The sequence below is a fragment of the Cynocephalus volans genome, chromosome 16, assembly GCF_027409185.1.
Source record: "Cynocephalus volans isolate mCynVol1 chromosome 16, mCynVol1.pri, whole genome shotgun sequence".
Lineage (NCBI taxonomy): Eukaryota > Metazoa > Chordata > Mammalia > Dermoptera > Cynocephalidae > Cynocephalus > Cynocephalus volans.
The window spans coordinates 62,501,342-62,521,462 of NC_084475.1; the positions used below are offsets into that span (position 1 = coordinate 62,501,342).

At 41.8% G+C, this 20,121-nt stretch overlaps 2 protein-coding genes across 2 annotated transcripts; both read right to left on the reverse strand.

The window, feature by feature from the left end:
- Window positions 1–1,222: 1,222 nt before the first annotated feature.
- On the reverse strand, window positions 1,223–1,810 carry LOC134365012 (interferon omega-1-like). The gene has a single exon (XM_063081234.1). The coding sequence runs from the start codon at window positions 1,808–1,810 to the stop codon at window positions 1,223–1,225; it is 588 nt and encodes a 195-aa protein (XP_062937304.1).
- Window positions 1,811–17,336: 15,526 nt separating this feature from the next.
- Window positions 17,337–17,861, reverse strand: LOC134364645 (interferon alpha-3-like; the record flags this gene model as incomplete). Its single annotated transcript, XM_063080644.1, has 1 exon — window positions 17,337–17,861. A coding segment is annotated over one exon (525 nt), but the record flags the coding sequence as incomplete, so codon positions are not given.
- Between the last annotated feature and the right edge of the window lie 2,260 nt (window positions 17,862–20,121).

Here is a 20,121-nt window from a genome sequence, read left to right on the forward strand (position 1 = left end):
CACCTCACATAGAAGCTAACCAAAATGATTTTATAGTCGCAGGGTGCACCCAATTTTGCTTATTGTGTTTCTTCTTTAACCTACTCACATTTGGCTTCTGTCCCATTAATTTTACTAAACCAGATCCCCCTTGGTCACCAATGGTGCCTGTTGTCAGGTCCACTGGGACAGTTCAGTCCTCATCTTCCCTGAAATCACCACTGTCTTCTCCTCTTTGGCTCTCCCCCACTTTTTCCTATTTCTCCTTCTAACTGCACTGGCTGCTCCACCTCAGTGCCCTTGGGAGATTCTCCTATGATCTACCTTTGAGGATCTGCAGGAAGTTTAAATCTTACTCTCATTGTCCCATCTATTTATCAGTGACCACATGTATTCCCATGCCCTCATTATCAAACATACAGTAAAGAGTCCCAAATTAACGCCTTCACCCATGACATTTGTTTTCATTCTTGACCCAGATTCCAAACTGCCAGTAAGACTTCTGGAATTACCTGTCTCCCAGGCAACGGAGGAAGGACAACGTAGGAAGGACAAGTAATATCTTTTTTCCTAAAGCTTCTGGAGTGGGAACATCATTTACCATTCCTGTTCTTTGTAGCATTAAATATAATTGAAGTAAAATAGGAATTAGTATTGTCTTTACATCTCCTTCCATCTAAGACTGAGAGTTTCAACACAGAAGGAACTGTCTGCTTTATTCAATGGTATTTCTTGAAGGAAATTCCACAATCTGCCACATACTCAATTTACACATACAATGTACATAGAATAAAAGAGTAAATACATATTTAACCTTTCTTCAATTTGCTTTACAAAATGAGGGTGTGGATTATATTTTCAGAATAAACAAGTTTCTTTGATAAAAATTTAATAAAGCGATCAGCAAATTTAATAACATGGAAAGTGAACATGTCATAAATTTTAATACAATATAGAGATGAACATGTTACTATATGTAAAATGTCAAATGTTATAAATATCAAAGATACAAAAGAATAAAGATAAATAAATAAATAGATAAATAAATAACATCAGGACAGTAATTTTTTAGGAAATGAAGCCTAGAGATGAATTTTTTTAACATATACTTGTTTAATACTATTAACAAGATATTTCCTGAATTAATCCAATAATTTAGTCACTAAAGAGGATATAGCCTTTTGAAATGAGCAAAGACACATGTGCAAGTGTGATAATGGCAGATCAGACCGTGAGAATCCTCTCAAGATGACTGCAGGTCTCGAGCGTTTCTTCTTAACCTTTCTTGCAAGTTTGTTGATGAAGAGAAGGATCTCGTGATTTCCACTCTGACAACCTCCCAGGCACAGTCACTGTATTTCTTCTCTTCTAGGTAGACACGGATTCTCTGGAAGTATCTCTTCAAGGCCAGTATTGGACCCTCAGTTACACGAGCAGATTCTTCTTCTCCCATCGCTTGCACCGGGCAGGTCTCCAGGTCTTCCAGCTGCCCATGAAGTCCAGCACGGAGCTCGTCCAGGAGGGTCGGGTTCCAGGCAGCAGAGGAGCGTTCTGTGTGGAAGAGATTGAAGATCTGCTGCAGCATCTCGTGGAGCACAGACATGGCCTGGGCCTCCTGGAACTGGCTGCCATCCACCACCTCCTCAGGGAATCTGAAGTCACTTCTGTCCTTCAGACACGAGAAAGGGGAGATTCTCCTCATTTGGGCCAGAAGCACAAAGGTCTTCCTGCTAAGCAGGACAGAGTTCTGAGGCAGGTCACAGCCCAGAGACCCAGCAGGGCCATAGTTGCCCACCAGCAAGGCCATCAGTAGAGGGAGCAGGAGGGCCATGGGAGGCTGAGGATGCTGCTGGCCTGGCTGAGCTGGGGCTGGGGGGACCGTGGACGGACTGTAAGTCCTCTGAAGACATTCTCTCTATGCATGGCTTTTAAATAGGGAACACAAGAGTTTTCATTTTCTGAACATTTCTCTCCACTTTTACTTCCCTTTTTTGTTTTCACTTGTGTATTCTCTCTATCACCTAAGAACATGTCATTAACCCAAACTCTTTTAGCAGTAGAATGCTGTCAGTCAACTTCCGACGTGCCAATCCAAATAGTTACTTATCAATTAATTGAGAAACATTGATGTCCCAAATACCATAGTTTATGTAGGTATGTAAATTCTCATATACACACATACATATTTTTTGTTTTCATATATCAATATCACTCTTCTCTGTTAGGGGAACAAATTTTTAGTGCTGATCATGGATGACTTATGTACCTTCCATACTTTACACAGGATTCACACCCTCTCAGCCCTATAAGTTTCTGTATTTGTTTAGAAAGTTTCCAGACCATGTGTGGCAAATAATTGCTTTAAAACAAAGAGCGGGGTTTTATTAGCTGTTTTGTTCATGGAAGAGTCTGATGATTATTAGTGAATGAGTTTCTCTAATGCTGCTATTCTTATCAAAATACATATTGGCAGGTCCATAAGGTTATGCTTCAGGATTAGCATAGGCAGCACGGTTGCCTTCCACCATTTATTTATGGGAGGTCCAGATTGCTCCTTAGGCTGTGCCAATACCACTAGCTGGAATCCTGGCTCTTTTTTGGTGATTATGGGTGTGGGAATTCTAATTTCAAGATTATGTCATTTCCCCAGCACCACCTCACTCACAAGGGAGTTCGCCCATCTAGGGATGCCTTCTCCTCTAGAGTGGCAAAGTGTCTTCAACCCAAACTCTTCCAGACTCACCTCCTGAGGGCAGGCTCAACACATTTGATGACTTTAGATCTCCTTTACTGAGGAGGGGTTTGTTTCTTTGCTGTCAAGGTAATAAATCCTCCAGGATCCTTGCCCTCACCCCTAGAGTGTTTGTGTCAATGACCCAAGTTCTCAGCGGTGGCCTCCTCCTTTCCTGGCCCATGTACCCAGGAGTCAATAGTGCCAACAGCCCTCAGATGCTGATAGGAAAAGGTTGTTTTGTTTATGTAGGTGGAGGGTTTATCTGATTACAAGAATTTTTACCTAGTAAAATAATATTTATTTTGCCAGGTACATTTGCCATTGATCTACTCTTTTACTTAAGCTATTAAACACTTGTTACCCTCAAAGTTTTGATGTGGGCACAGGAAATTCAGTGATAACACAGTCTTTTATTAGGACCTTATATTACAGAAACTGGTGTCCTTCACTTGTTCTTTCAGTCAGTGTGACTCCATTCAGGCTCTTTGTTCCTCTGACTGTGTCTCAGTCCGACAAGGCAGGTCAATAAGTCCTGGGCTATCATAGTATGGAAAAATAGCCTTCTTTAATTGCTTCTATTTTTTCATTTAAAATTTTCATACCTTCTTTTCATGGAGCGGTTTGTAGGGCAAGGTTTGTCTTACTGTTCTTACATTATATTGTAATTCATGATGAAATAAGACAAATAAAGAGAAGTAAAACAAAGGCAAGGGGACTGCACTGTTCTTCTCAATAATTTCCATGACTTCAGATATTTTGTTTCTTATTTCAACTTTCCTAGAAAGCAAAACTCGACAGTTGTTTGTGGGCAAAAAGAAAACAAAACTAAGTTTGATGTCATGAAAGTGAAAGGAGAAAAGTGACTTTCTGTTGACAAAATGGCAAAGTGTAAGTTAGCAAACTTCAATGAAACAGCAGTGGGGACTAGGAGCCACGGCAGAGCGAGACTGAACGTCAACGGTGACGTGCACAGAGGCACGAAAATGGCTGCTTCTGCCAGAACCTCAAAGAAGAGCAGGTCCTGGGCCCATGGACTCCCTCAGCTTTGCAGGACCTGCCACCTGACTTTTCTTTCATTTAATCAAGATGTCATCAGCTCTGAAGAAGTGAGGAGCCACAGCAACCAATTCAATTCTGGGAACCAGAATCCTGCTGCTAGAATACTACCCTCTCCTGCACGATGAGGGATATTAGCCTAGTCTGAGCACACTACCTAATTAGTAAATCTACTCAGGAAAGGAAAAGACTGTTTTGAGAACCCTAGAATGAAAATAAAGGGAATTAGATGATTCCAAAAAAATCTGCTCTCAATCTAGTTAATCATAATGATGATGATATTAAAAATGATAACATCAGAATTTCTTGCATGTTAAATAATAGACCAATCACTGTTTTTCAGATCTAAATATTAAGTCTTTCCTCTCAATAACCTTATTTGCATTACACTCATTTATACAATCATCAGGAGAAAACTACAAATGTGGAAGGATAGAGCAAAGACCCAGGGTCAATGCCCGATGGAGAGTTGAGGTAATGGCTTATCTGGAAGGTCGCATAAGGGAAGCGAAGGATAGACATGGACATGGGATTTACGAACCAAGGAAAGTCAGGAAGTCAGTAGAGCAGGGGGGTGAGATGACAAAGGATTCTGAGTTCCACTTCAGATGCCAAAGTGTTGTTGTCTATTGTTTTGTACAGCAACAGGGGTGCGGTATGAGTGTACTGAACTGAGATTTTAGTTCTAAGTAAAAGTAGACAAAATGCCTTTTAAATAGCTAAAAGGGAGTAGATTTTTCTGCCAATTGAAAAACACGTCAAAAATTGAATGAGTGATTTCTTCAACGAAATGTATTAAAACAACATTATTCACCCATCAACTGCAGACCCATGGAAAAATATTTATTATTGACTTGAGTTTTTGAGTAAATAAAAAGCTTCTAATAATTTCCATACTGATGACAACTCAGCTGTGTGGGTCCCAACTTACCTCCTTCGGATCCTCATTTATTCCAAGGCTGACTCTCTTCAGGCCCCTGCTGTTCTCATAATTCCCAAGAATGACAAATCAGTTCTCACCTCTAGCCCAGACTGGACTTTGTGTTGTCTGGTGACAGAACCAAGTGAAGATTTTTTTCTCTTGATCTTTCCATCTGATGGTTGAGTTATCAGTGCCACAAAGATCTTTTATATGGCCATGATGGAAGAATATTATGCACTTTCTGTAAGGAAATAGTGAATGCCTTTAAAGGGATAATTACTGAGGAGAGTCTGCCTTTGATTCTAAAAGCAGCCACATTGCTTTGTGTGATTGTCTTTGAATATCTATGGTGGTGTATGGTTGGCATCAAAACAGATGAGATTTCCCACATCATCTCCTCTATATTGTCTATGTTTTTTAACTTTAGACGATATCATTTTGTTGTTGCAAACATTTACCAAAGTCTGAAATAAAAACCCTGTCGTTGTTGAGATACTGGCTTGCCTACCTGTGTGCACAAATACTTGTGGCCCACACAGACAGGCAGTAACATGGAACCTTTTCCTCTGGTGCCAGGTTGCCCACTAACTGTCCGAATGTGGCAAAGGCCCTTGTGCACCTGCACTACTTGCTGTCCAGCAGCGTCTATGGCTGTTGGGGAGTTGAGGTGGAGCTCTAGGGCCATCAGTGCAGGATGTTAGCTTGCTTCCCGTGGGACCACAGCTCCTGGAGTTCGTGATAACCCCTTCACTGGAGTTTCTGTTTGCCAGACAAGAAATGAATTTTTTTGTCTGTATGTCCTTAGGAATTTTTCTTAAAGCTTCCATCATTACCAGCTTCATGATTAATTACCATAGGCTGCTATGTGACAGCCCTTTAGCTACCCCCATTATACCACAATTCAAATTTGTCATGTATATACATGTGATATTTGGTTTTTGGCCCCTAATCCTTAGGAAGTGTTTCTAATTCTAAATATGCCTACTCAGTGCAGAATAAACCAATTGGAAAGAAAAGAAAAATAATTGATTTACCAGTGTCTTCTTTTCTATTAACAAAATTAAATAAATGCATTGTCATGAAAGTGTTAGCTGCCATTAGAAATTGTGATCTTCCAGTATGCACATTACTAGTATCTGTACTGCCAGGAAGGTTTGCCTCACTTGTTGCTGAATGTATTCAATACCTGCCTGGGATACTTTTGTTCAAGTCTTGTTTTCATACTTGTTATTAAAGGAGGCTACAACATAAGAAGAATTTTAGAGATTCCTTGGGTTGCACTGGACCCATGAATAATTTTCCCTGCCCTGTGATGACTTGTTGGTTCCTAGGGAGAAAACAGAAGATGCAGCATGTACCGGAATAACCCCGAACCCTTCCTATATCCATGCTGGGAACACTGTGGTCGGCCTGGTCCTGGTGGGAGAACTCTGCACCGTCAGCTTCCACTTCAATCCTCTCTCCCTCTGATCAGAGTTATGCGAATAGTTGACTCAGTGCTGTCCTGTCCTGTTGTTCCATCTCCTGACGACTCGCCACTGTTCTAGTTGAGGCATTGTTCTGCTCCCACATTTGCAGATGCTACTGGCTCTTTCAACTTCTTCATGTGTCATGATGTGTGCTTTGTTTTTTTGAGGAAATGAGAGTCATGTCTGGTGCAGTCTTCTCCTGTGGAATCAGAACATGGAAGTGCCTAAACAGAGGCACAGATGAGCTCCTGGATTCTTTGCCAACTCATCAGAAGCAGAGGTGTGGGTAGGGCTCCCTCTGTTTACTATGTTTCTTTGCCAGGCTGGACACGGGTGGGTATCAACCATCAGCAGGCAGGAGGGGTCCAGACATAGCCGCGTTCACAATCCTGCTCCTGAGGCTCGAATATCTTGGCTATCTTCAGCTGGCCCTGCGCGGTGATTCCTCAACACCTCTCCATCAGCACTGGGGCACTGCTGCTCCCTGCGTATCTGCATCTGCGACCCCTTCTCAGGGGGACTTGATGCGCCTTGGGGGCGGGGTGGGGAGTAGACTCTGGCTCCGCCTAGGGACATGGGTGGGGCGGGCCGCTCAGCGCTCATGCCTCGCTTCCCACCCCCTGTCCTGGTCCCTCCAGCCCTGCCCCTCAGTTCTTCAGTACTTTTGTGTCAAACAAATCAGTAACTACGGGATATGAAACAAGGTATGGCTACAGAGATTTCCAGGGCAAGGTGACAGTATGGAGCGTTTGCATAGAAGTTTTGCATCCGATAAATAAGATTAAAAGATACATTGTAAAAAGAAAGGAAAAAAAAAAAAAAGCAGCAACCAAAGAGTGGAGGGGATCATATTTGAGAGATATTAAGCAGTCACAAAGACAGCCAGATTTATTTTTTAAAATGTCCGGGTAGCTCTGCTCCTAAACTGGTTCCCCGACAAGTGTTGGAGAAGGGAAGGAAAGGAAAGGAAGGGACGAAAATTGTTTAACTTATAAGACCCCTGGATCCCATCATTAGCAGAGGAGACATCTAAAGGGTGGGTCTCTAGCCTGAGGCAGAGATTTGAGAGATCCCAGCTGAAACCTCTCCCTGCTACCTGAGCAGTTCACACCTGAGCAATTCACACACTTCCTAATTAACTTCTTCAGTTACAATGTTGCTCACATTATGTTACTACCTCTCAATTCTACCCTGACAGACAGTCCACTGTGTCAGCTGGTAGTCAGGATTGTATTCTCTGAAATTCCTTTTCTTCTGTCTTTGCTTTCTCTGCTACTAAGTCAAGGTGGAACTGATGCCAGCTCCTTCATTATTCAAAATGATAGTGAGATTTTCCTCCTGATTATAAAGTTAAGGAACATGATCTGATAGTAGGAGTGAATCTGTAAAACTGACAACATACTCTTAAGAAAGGGTTGATGTGCCATTAAACAGGAGATTTTTCCTGATTTTCCTCGCAGTCCACATCCAGGTAGGCAGGCTGTCTCTCCTCCATGTGTCCTACAGTAAGTAGAGGGGGTGACCAGTCAGGAGGCTCTGCATGGCAAGGGACACATTCTGACCCTTTCTCTCTCCACCTAGGTGCCACTGCCCCAAGAAGATATGTCTTGCTTGAAGCAGAGAGTCTCATTTCCCTCTAAAATACAAAAGCTACAGAAACAGGTTTATTCAAGTACTGGGGTCAGTTCTTACCAGGAAAGAGCCTCTTTTTAGCTCTGAGGAAAAAGCCAGTGGAAGGAGACAGACTTCTGCACAAACACAAGGAAGCCTGCTCTCCACAGACTTGGTTTCTGCCTTGGTCCATCTTGGCCAGTAGTAGATGATCTTCCTCTGTAAATACTTTACTAGCACCTAGAGTAAAATGGGTCTTGCTTTCTCTCTCCTTTTTGTACAGCTACCGTCAGTTACATCATTGTAACAGGGGCTGTGTTAGTCCCTTTATATTACTTACAACAAAGTACCTGGAACTGGGCAATTTATCAAGAAAATGAAATTTATTGCTTACAGTTTCTGAGGCTGAGAAGTTCAAAGTCCATCTGGTGGTGGTGACAGTGACCCAGGGATCTCACATTGCAAAAGAGTGAAAGCAGAGAGAGCAGAGAGAGGAGAGACCGGAGAGAGACAGACTCCTCTTCTTTTAAAGCCCTCAGAACCAAGCCCTTGAACACCATTTTTAATCCATTTACTATTGCAAGGTCCTACAATCCAATCACCTCTTCAAGGCTCCACCTTTCAGTTATCATAATAGGATTTCCCACCCTGTTAACAGTCACAGTGGGGGCTAAGTTTCTAACACATAAAACTTGGGGGACACATTCAAGCTTCAGGGAGTTTGGCAGGGACATAATTGATTCTACTACAGGGGCATTTCCACATCTAAAATATTCATCATAGGAAAAGAAGAAAAGGCTTTTATAAAAGAGCTTCTAAAAAACCTATAACTTTCACTCAGCTTTTGCTTTTAATTTGTAGGTTTGTAATCTTAAGTGGAAACTGATGCCTAAAACCCACAAGGGTAGAGAAAACAGCTGTATGAATAGACGGTGCCGCTTGAGGAGGAGTGAACAAGGTGAGCACACTGGAAATTTCTAGAGAAAGAAGAAGGAAACTATTGCGTGTGGGAATGAAGAATGGGATACCGAAAAACAGGAGGGAAGGGGGACATGTGCCAGGTATCAGAACCAGCAAATTAATACTATATATGAATATGCAGATGTAGATATTTCACTTCAGTTCAAGAGAATAACTTGTCTTGAAGATATTTATCATGTTGTCATTTCCTAACTGAGTGTAATAATCGGGCATGTAGAGGGTGACGGTTTTTAAGTCTTCCCCCAAAGGACTCACAGAATTCTCTATTTTAGATTGTCACGTTTTTGTAAGTAGTTACTGAGAGAGGGGTGAGAGAATTCACTATTCTGATATACACACATGTGTGTATATATATATATATATACAAAATAAGAAAATAACCATATTTTAAGCATTCATGGTGTGGGAAATTCAAGTACTCATTAAGTATTTTAAAATGTTTTGGTTTATTTAACACTCAAACAACTCTGGAAATATTTGCACCCTATTTTCATTTAAGAAAATATAAGGGTCAAAGAATTAAGTGAACTTCCCAGTATCATGTATAGTTGCTGGCAGAATGAAGATCCAGTGCAGAGTCCTATACTGCATATTACAGGCAATTGAAAGAGTTTCACATTTTAGAATTCTGCTGTTTTAAAACGTGCTTCGATTACAAATTTGAAGAGTAATTTTGCTCCCTTGACTGCCATTTATCGGCGCATACTATTGCATTTTGCTGGTTTTCACCTATTCTTTATTTTAGATATTTGGGGAAGAAATTTATGGATTAAGTTTTCCTCTTCCATCTTATGGAAGAATTGTCTCATACTATTATATTAATTGGAGTTGGTTATTTGTGCGTAGCCAAGAGCCTATGATTTTCATGAAGTGGATGCTCTACATTCCAGATGAAATATAAATTTAAATAAGAATTTTTCCATAATAATGTAAAAGAACAGAAGAAGAATTCTTGGCATATATATCTCCACTAGAAAATGAACTGAGATTATGATAATATTACTAAAAACAGTGTGACAGTGAGAAATCAGGTAACCAGATTTTTAAAGCATATAGTTCTTGAAATTACATTATCTCTCATAACTAGATTTTGGATAAAAGATATATTTGATGTTAATATGATAGAAAAATGTTTTCAATAAATTTTTCTAGGATGATTAGTTCATGATAAAGAAACAAATCAATGCAAAATCTCATCTCACACCACAGAAAATAAAATCTTGATGGAATGGAGAATTGATGGGAGGATTAGATTTTTAAAAGGGAAGAGGAATCCTGAAGTAACATTGTACACTCATGAGAAAGAGCCAAAGTACAAAAGTAATGGTGGTTGTTGTTTAATACACACAAATTTTAACATCTTCATATGAAACACAGCATGGCTATAGAGACTTTCCTGGCAAGGTGATGGAAAAGCCTGATTTCAGGGTGCCAGAAACAAAAAATGTAGGAAAATTACATATAATATATAAATCATATATAGACATCAAAGAATAGAAGAGAAATAATAACTAAAAAGTGCTTAGGACATCAATTAGAGAGGGGCATTATCATGGTTAATTTATGCATCAAGTTCGCTAGGCTATGGTACCCAGATATTTGATTAAACATTACATGGTTTTGTAAGCTATATTTTGGATTCGATTAACATTGAATCAGTAGACACTGAGAAAAAACCGTACTCTCCATAACATGTGTGATTCACCAATCAGTTGAAGGCCTTAAAGGAAAAGATTGACCTCCCTAGAAGAAGAGGTAATTCTGCCAGCAGATCACCTTTGGACTTGAACTGCACTTTTCCCTATTTTGGATTTGCCAAGATTCTACAATTAAGTGAGCCAATTCATTAGGATGAATCCCCGCAATCTCCCCTACCCCCATCTCTCTCTCCCTATACACACATGTCCTGCTGGTTCTGTCCCCCTGGATAGTTGCAACAGATACAGGCTGGAAAGCCAAGCCTTGCCCATCTCCTAAATTTGTCCATCCTCCCCTCTGGAGGAGAGGTGAAGACTGCAGAGAATGAACTACACTCAAGTTTCACTGATGCCCTGGTCAACACCAAGTGTGAGAGCAGCAAGTGCAAGTGTTGAGAGTGTAGACCGAGGAAAAGATGCAGGAGACCCTTGTGCAGTGCAGTGACCCGCCCCCACCACCACCTCAGCAGTTCACATACAGTCCTGGTGAAATGCCTTGATGAAAAAATGGTGCCAATTACAGAAATGCCTTTCAATTTATTAACCAAAATTGAGAGATTTGAATAAATAAACCTCACTAGCTCCCAGGTAACAATCATATTGTTATTTCACACTCCATACGTTTTATGGGAATTGTCTCTTTTGCTATCTAAGAAGATGTGTCAAGATTGTTATTCACAGTGACTGTGAGAATATTCTTTCATTTGCTAATATTTGAAGTCTTGTATTAGGAATGAAACCTAATGCACTATTAAACATGAGCTTTTTCTGATTACCATTGAGTTCCAGGCCCAGACTGGCAGCTCTACTTACCCCCTGGATTCCCACGGTACGTAGAGGGTGGATACTAGGGAGTCCCTGGTATGGACAGTAGGCTATATGTAGGACATACATCTCTGTCCCTATAACTGCTCAATCCCAAGGAGTCCATGTCCTGGCCTGAAGCCAGAGACTTGTTCTTTTTGTAGTAGACAAAAGGTAAGGAAACAGGCTCATGACAGAATTGGAATTTACTCTTGCCAAGAAATAGCCTTTTTGCACCAAAAAGAGAAATCAGGAAGTGGTAGGATTTCTCCATAGACCAGATAACTGCCCTCGAGTCGTGGTTGCGGCCCTCGCCAGACGAGGTCACCGGTGGCGGCCTTCCCCTGAGTGGGTTGCCAGTGGCCCGCACACAAGCTCGATCCTGCTTTCTCTTTCCTCTTAGATGCGGCTGCATCATTTGTTACATCATCGTCGACGGAAATTAAGGAAAGCCTCTCTTGCGGATGTTTCTGCAAAACTTAGACATTTTATTTCACTTCCACATTCTACTTGTGCCGTTTTGCTCTTTAGGGAAACCACTAAGCTGAAACCACAACGGAAGAGAAAGCGGCTCTGTGTGAAGCAGCAGTAAGGCGAAGGGACTGAAGGACAAGGGGCCCATGGGGTTTTCTACTTTGGAAAAGAAGTAAAGACAGAGATGTGGGAATATATCCTGGAATGCCGAGAGCGAGGGAGGGAATGCACCAGGTGCCAGGGTCGGGAGATAAACATCCCACCTGTTCACTTCTCTCTAGAAAGTTCTTCCCCACTCTCAGGTATTATACAAGCCGCCATTGCCTGACTGAGTATATATAGGACACTTCTTTGAAATGAGGAGTGACAATTTTTCAGCCTGTCTAGAATTCATAACAGAGTTCTGGGGTTTTAGTCTGCCTCCTGTGGAGGTCGCTTACTGAAGGTAGGACACAGTGCCTATGGCTTTTATAGAAAGACAAATAATATTCCCATATATACAGCCATACTTGTATGAAAAAAATAGGAAAATACCTACTATATTTTCAATTCCTACTCTATAGAAGATACTATGCTAAGTACATTTAATATTCATAACAACTATATAAATATTTGGAACCGATTTTATTGATGAGAAAACTGAAGCTCAAAGAGATTAAGGGTGGCTTAATATCACACAAATGTCAGATAGAAAGGAATTCCAGTGTAGAATTCTTTATTGTGAATTATGGGTGATATTGGAAGTTTTGTATTCCGGATTTCTGTATCAAAATTTCATTCCTTTTAAGGCTGGTTTTCCATTGTATGTATATGTGATATTTGTTTATCCATTCATCCATTAATGGACATTTCAGTTGTCTCCGTCTTTTGCCTTTTGTGAATAATGCAGATATAAACATTGGTGTACAAATAAAGAAATATTAAATTTATTGTCATTGAAACCCAATAACACAAAAAATATGTTTACAATAAAAATCACAGATAGATGACATGATTTTAGAATTGGATTTCATGTACTGTAGAGTCTTTGGGAAATATTCTACACGAGTTAGTTTTCCCCTCTATGTACGAGGCAAGCATAAAAACGTGACGAAACACTGTAATAGGACATTGTTATGGAAACCTGTCCTATTATTTCAGGGTTTTCAATATTTGTTTTGAGTATCACTCTTTTCACAATTGCCCGAAAAGAATTGCTCTGTTGCTTGTCTATGGATTAATATGAGGTTACTTCAAAGAGCCTGTGGAAGAAGAGAACTGAAGGATCATATGAATCTTTCCATGAAGTTTTTGAAGTACCCTCCTAGTTGTTTTACCTATTTTGTCTTTCTCCGATGAGCAGCTATATCCCTGACTGTTCTAGGGCTGTCCATCTCTTCTCCAGTCCGTCAGCATTTTTTTCCAGGTCCACGTTTGGGATATGTCATGTGTCCTGTCTCATGCTGTTCCTGGAGGCTGAGTGGGACATTCCTGGTCCTGGGATGCCTGTGAAACCCCAGGTATCCCAACCCATGGCTGTCTGTAGTTCAGTATCAGAACGGAGCAGAGGGAAGGACTGATCAGTCTAAGTCCCAAGGCATGTTCTTTAATGGATTTGCTCATGTATTTAAGCCCAAGTGTTTGTCAAGCTGTTAGGTTTTTGCATTTGTCCTTAAGTTACCATTTTCAGAATGATGAATGAAGGAACCTGAGAGGGTGGTGGGTGTGCCTTGTCCCCATCACACTCCATCCTTGACCTCGCTCAGCTTTGGAAACTCCAAGTGAGCGCCCAGTGAGTGCGGGAGCCGATCTCCTCTTTTATCTAAGCCCCAGTGCCTGGGATTTGCGAACTTTCCACCAAATGTAGCAGAGAAAAAAGAAAACACTCTTTCTTTAGGAGAAACAAACATATTCGTGAAGAATCAATTTTGCTGTTCACATTACACCACATTTTCAGAGAATTTGTAGTATGAAAAACCATGAAATATTTCGAATTTTCTGAAAACATTTCTTTGAAAGGAGTTTTCTGGAGAGTAGACAGTGAAGGAAAACCGTCCACGGACCAGAGGAAACAGAACCCCAGACCCAGTGTCCGGGGCAGGCGTGAGGATGGTGGGATGGACCTGCCATCCTTGGTCTAGACTGCCCCATCCTGGCTGGGAGCCTAGGCTCCTTCTGGAGCACGAAATCGGGATATTTTGGTTCCCTCCCCCTTTTATATACATGAAAGCATGGAAAGAAATGCCTCATTCTGTTTTTGATGTATTCTCTGGTGGGATCTAAGGCAGGAACTGGGCTTCCTTGTGCCCAGGCTTCTCTACTAATCACCCGTCCTGATAAAGAGACTCTTCTCCCATGGATGGATGGTCTCTATTCCTGCATCGTCTATTTCATCTTCTCCTGCTTAGTGTCTTCCAAGGCCTTCTGTTTCGCTGTTGTTGATGTTTGTCCTGACTGTCATCCTCTGCTTCAGAGGGACCTCTGCACACCCGTGCACCCTATTGGATGGGCCCCATCTGGCCTTCTGTCACCCACAGGAGAGAATGGGGTGAAAGAGGTTTCCAGGTCAGGTACTGAGTCTTGTGCGGTTGCCTCTTCTCCCTGACGTGCTTGAGGGTTTTCTCCAAGGACCGTTGTAGGCATGGCTACAGAGTCGGCCTTTGAAACATGAGTAGATGAAGAAGGAAAGGTGGACTGGGGAGGAGGTCGGCAGTGGGTCTTGCTTACATTAAAGTGTTTTATATTCAGTAACCTCAACGAGTGGGTCTCCCACTGACGCACCCCAGACTGCCTAATGTGGGCTTGTAAAATCTGTCAAGACCTGGATGAAGAAAAGAGATCCCCCAAGAGGAATTCTGCTTGTAATGTTCCTGACATAACGAGGGAGTTGATCCTTGGCAGATGGCATCATGACATTCAGTCAGTGTTGGGGCACTCAGATTTACGCAGTGTCGGTATCTTGGGAGAACCTAGTTGAAAAAAACAATTGTATGCCAAGCAGAGTTGTAACCTAAATGCAAGAAATTTTGCAATTTCTATCTGTGTAAGCAGGAACCCAGTACACCAGATTTTGTCCCATTTCTTACAATCTGAGTTTTCGAGCTACTGTTGGTTCTTAGAACTTCTTCACAGGTCTTGATGCTCAGTTTTGTTTATTGAGCAAATGAGCATCATCTGATGGGTGCAGTCTCCTTCCAGTGGAATCAGAACTCCCAAATGGTGAACCCCATGCACAGTGAGCTCCTGGTTTTCTTCACCGGCCCCTGTGGTGTAGACACGTGTGCAGACTTGGCACTGCATCTCCTGGTATTCGCTGTGCTTCTACGCCTGGCTTGTCATCTCTGGGACCTTGTGCTCTACAGCATGGGGCCTTGCCCACTACAGCACAGGGCACTAGCAGTCGCGAAGATGGAGGTGTGGCTGCCTTCAAACTGAGCCGCTTCCAGGTGACACTGCATCACGATTACCCAAATACTTTCCTCACCACTGTAGTCATGACCTGGCTCTTGTCTTTCCCTCTCTCGTCTTACGCAGCCAAAATCTACAATCCAGAGCCTGGGTGGGACCTGGAGAGGTAGGTGAGCAGCTGGGTGCTGAAGTTCATTAGCTGTCACCCCCAGCTGTGTGATGGCCAGCTCAGTCTTGGTTCTGCAATTCTCTCAACTATGCATAAAGTCGTTAAATCCCGGATAGCAAACATGATGTGGCTCCAGAGAGTTTTTGGGCAAAGTGACAGTACAGACTTAACTAGAACAATTTTCTTTTACAGTAAATATAACAATATCCTTTAATGGATGAATGAATAAGGAAACTGTGACATATACATTTAAATACACCCCCCCCTCCCCACAACACAGAGCATGGAATACTACTCTGCCACAAAAAAGAATGACATACTCCCATTTGCAACAACATGGATGAGCCTGGAGAAATTTATGTTGAGTGAAATAAGCAAAGCACAGAGGTATAAATATCACATGTGCTCACTTATGTAAGGAGCTGTGAGAGAAAGAAGGAAGGAAAGAAAGTCCATAGCAGTGTGTTGGACTTGCAGAGGGACAGAGCATTCCATGGGCTACAAAGTGGAGTGAGGGGTTGAGGGAGGGAGAGGGAGTTCGGGCATTATCGGGTGGGGGACACAGGGTACAAATGCAATTTGTGGTAACGGGCGTGCTGCCAGTAGGAATCTGGCCCTCACATCATGGGCACAAGGGCTGACAATCAGCTTTCTATCTCATGAATATTCATAAACAATATTCTCTCTCTCTCTGTGTGTGTGTGTGTGTGTGTGTCTGTATATATGTATATATAAAAAATGTCTTCTAACCATGAAAAAAGTATGTATTGCAAAATGGGAAAAACTATACACACAAAAAACCCCGCATTCTTTTCCAGATTTCTTCGAATTTCTGTCTTTCCCTCAGGGTCACTAACTTCTTTTCTCTCATTTCACTTCTACCGACTCCAGTATGGTTTCTGCTTATTCGTTCTACAAACCAAATGTCACTAAGGTTGCCAGTACGGTCTATTTTCCAATGTAGTGGGCAGTTTGAGTTCACACCTTCTGTGGAATCTACTGATTCCTCTTCTCAGCACATTTATTGTTTAGAAAAGACATTTATCGTCTTTGTCTCCAAAGGGTGAGTCTTTATAATGGATGGCTATTCCATCTTCTTCATCTGTGGCTCTTCTGTCCACTTCCTTTAAAGTTTGAAGGTCCTTAGAATCCAGACAATGTCTGTTTCTCCCTCTGTCATCTCTTCCCACATGACCAACTTCATTTCTGCACTTTCAGTTGCCATTATGATCCTCCAGGCATTGAATTCCTTGCCAATTGCAAATTCCTGTGTCCAACTAGTGCTGGACATTTGCACTTACATGTCTAGCAATTTGTGGGGCGTATCGGTAATTTTATTTCTATTTCCTGACATGCTTCCATCTACCTTCTGCAGAGAGAATTTTATTGGTTGTTTCATTTTCTCATTATACTGTTTCACATAACTGATATTAAGTATGAGTGTTTTTCTTTTGAGCTCTCTTTCCCTCCAAGAATCAAAGATAGAAGAGAGCATGTTCACATCCGTATTCTGAGGGGAACAAACAACCTCTTTTAGGTGAAGTTCATTTTTACCGATAGCTCGAATACACTAATGTTGAGGAGATGAATTGTACCATCTGTCTTTACGTCAGGTTGTAGAGACAGGCTTGGACTTTCTTTTTAAAGAATAAACAAATACAAGCATTTTTCTATAGTAAAAATTTAATGCAGAAAGCAATATAACAGTTTCACAAAATACAAAGAATATATTTTGTTCTATTAAGCACAGTATAAAGGCGTATTGACAAAAACAATTTCAATCTTGTCAACAGTTAGATAAATAAACATTTAAATAAATAAATAGATAGATACATTTGCACGGTCGTCTGTAAGTACCAGTCCCTGCAGGGTTGAACATGACGCTGCTGAAACACCCTGAAGGCATCTGACAAACTTGAGGCACTTCATGTCGTGATTGTAGCAGAAGTGACAGTCTTGGCGACCGGAGAGCTCAGGAAAGTGCGATAGTGTGTACTCGTCCATGAGAGTCGTTTCCACGTCGGACCAGGTCTCATTGCCTCCTCCCTAATCTTCCCCGCATGTTTATTGATGAAGAGAAGGATCTCACGATTTCTGCTCTCACGACCTCCCAGGCGCAAGGGCTGTGCCTCTTCTCTTTCAGGTAGAGACTGATTCTTTGGAAGTATTTCCTCACGGCCAGTGCGAAGTCCTCGTTCACCAGGGGAGTCTCTTCCACCCCCACCTCCGGCATCAGACAGGCTTCCAGGTCGTCCAGCTGCTGATAGAGTCCAGTGCAGAGTTTGTCCAAGAGGCTCTCATCCCAAGCAGCCGATGAGCCCTTTGTGCAGAAGAGGTTGAAGCTCTGCTGGGTCATCTCATGGAGGACAGAGATGGCTCGGGCCTTCTGCAGCTGGTGGCCATCCAAGTCTTCCTGGGGGAATCCGAAGTCATTTCTGTCCTTCAGGCAGGACAGAGGGGAGATTCTCCTCATTCGTCCCAGGAGTACCAAGGCCCTCCTGGTCCCCAGGCTGTGGGTCTGAGGCAGATCACAGCCCAGAGAGCAGGTCGCCTGGCAGCTGAGCACCAGCAGGGCCATCAGTAAAGGAAAGGGCAAGGCCATTGGGGATCTCGCAGATGCTGCTGGCCTGGCTGAGATGGGCGACTCTGAGCCTCGGCCTCTAGGATCTCTGAAGAGCTTGCTTTGTGCATGTGTCTTAAATAGGGAACACACTAGTTTCCATTTTCTGGATGCCCGTGTCTTCCTTTCTACTTCTGTTTTTGCTTTCTTTATGCACTCTCTACATACTTTGAGAGCAGCGTTTCTCCACCTTTTTCTTTTCTCTTTTATTTCTTTCATGGTGGCCTGCTCATCCCTTTCCTCCAGAGCCTGGTTAAATTGTTTTTTCCGAATTGACCCTCCTGTGATAAGCTACAAAGGCGGGGGTATATCGTGCAATTATTTACGGACCGTATCTGTAGCTCAGGTTTATACGTAGAAAAGAAAGTGTGAAGTTAACTTTTTGCATTCAATGCATGTTTAAGAAGGTCTCTATAAAAATTTTAAGCCAAGACTTAAGTTTCAAAGTTATTGATTTGACTTGGCTTTATAAGTTTATTTGCTGAGCTCCTTTTTGTGTCATCTATTGACTTATATAAATTGTAATGAGTCAAATTTCACATGCAAATTCATGTTACAAAAATACACAATACCAATGTAATGACATACTTAAATATCTTTCAAAACTGCTAAAAATTATCTATCAATTCAATTATTTTCTTCCCATTAATTTCTAGTGTACCTAACTTTAAATTTTGTTCCATACGATAGAATACATTGTCACTGTGCCACCTCCCGGATGTTCCCCCAGGTGCGGTCAACTTTTATTTCTTTTTAGCACTCGACTTCATTATTGATGTGGCGAATAACTTTAGCAGAGCCACATAATAAAGCACAAATTCTTTGCATTTAAATCTCAAAGCCATTAACTCATTCAGTAGCACTCAGGAGCAAACCTCAGCTCCATCCACGAGACAGCCAAAGGCAGTCCATATGTATTCGTGTGGAGGCCACATCTCGAGACATGATTTTGAGATCAAGCGATCGTCTATTCACCGTAGGCTTGTATTGCTCATGCTGCATATGCTCTGTGGATCTTCCGAGAACTCAATGTCGATGCTTCTTGATACACAAGAAAACCCGAGGGAAATAAAAATTAGTAATAAGGGACAGGTTTTCTTAGATTTGGGCTTTGGAGAACCACAAATTATTGTAATGACTAAGATTTGTTAACACCTCTAGGAACTAATTTTCACACTTTTGGGAGCAATACCATCCCAAGAAGAATGCACGATGGAGAGAACATCAATTTTATTTAAAAAGAAAATTTTGTTTTGCACCGAAGTTCAAATTTCCAACCAAACATCAGTCGGAGATTCCAATTCTAATGGAATCTTATTAAACCAAAGGAAGCCATCTTTGTCATAAATGGCAACAATGGGATGTAGGTGTGATGAAAATAAATGGCTGTTCAATTGTTGTGTACCGCTGGCGAGACACCAGAGATCTTTCTTTCCCATTTCCTTTTACATAGAAAGGAAAGTTGCTGCATTTTCCCTCCCAAGGAATGGGAATACCAAGAAAGCCAATATATGTACCTCAGTGTGATCAAACGTCACAAGGAAAGCAATATCCCACTGCAAAGGACACGACGAAGGATAATTTAGCTAAATTGAGCCCAGCCAAGGGGCAGATGAGGGGATGCGGCAGAGCAGAAGAAAAGTGGTGGAAGGGACGCAGGTCAAAGGTAGCAAACGGGCATGGGCTCCAGGAAAAGCAATCACTGCTGGTCCAGGGGTTGGTTTCAGCTTTGCTGGATCCAGCTTTCAAGAGAGTCAAGGGAGACACAACAACCACAAGAGTTTACACACAGAAAAGGCAAACTTGTGAGAGTGCAATATGCTCTCTGGATAACGGGGAAGCGAGAAATGCATCCCTTGTTTTCTCCTTGTGGATAAATGGACTCAGAAGTTGACTCATCGTCTTGTCATGTCTCCAGCAAGAAGCAAGGGAATTCACAATTTCAAAGGACACCCCTTCTTTACACATGGCTATATTATTTCTCCTAGCTGTCAGAGATGATGTCTTTATTACACTGAACCTTCGAATGAACTTCGTCCTAAGAATATAGGTCGCCATGAGTCCGTAAGTTACTCTTGGTCAGAGGAGTCGTCTTATGCGGTCTTGTTTCCTGGGCATCTTAGCCTAGTTCCTATCATTTCCGGAGCTCAGTCAATATTTATGAAAGGAATAATCATTATAATAACAGTGGAAAGAATAATACCAATACATACTGGAG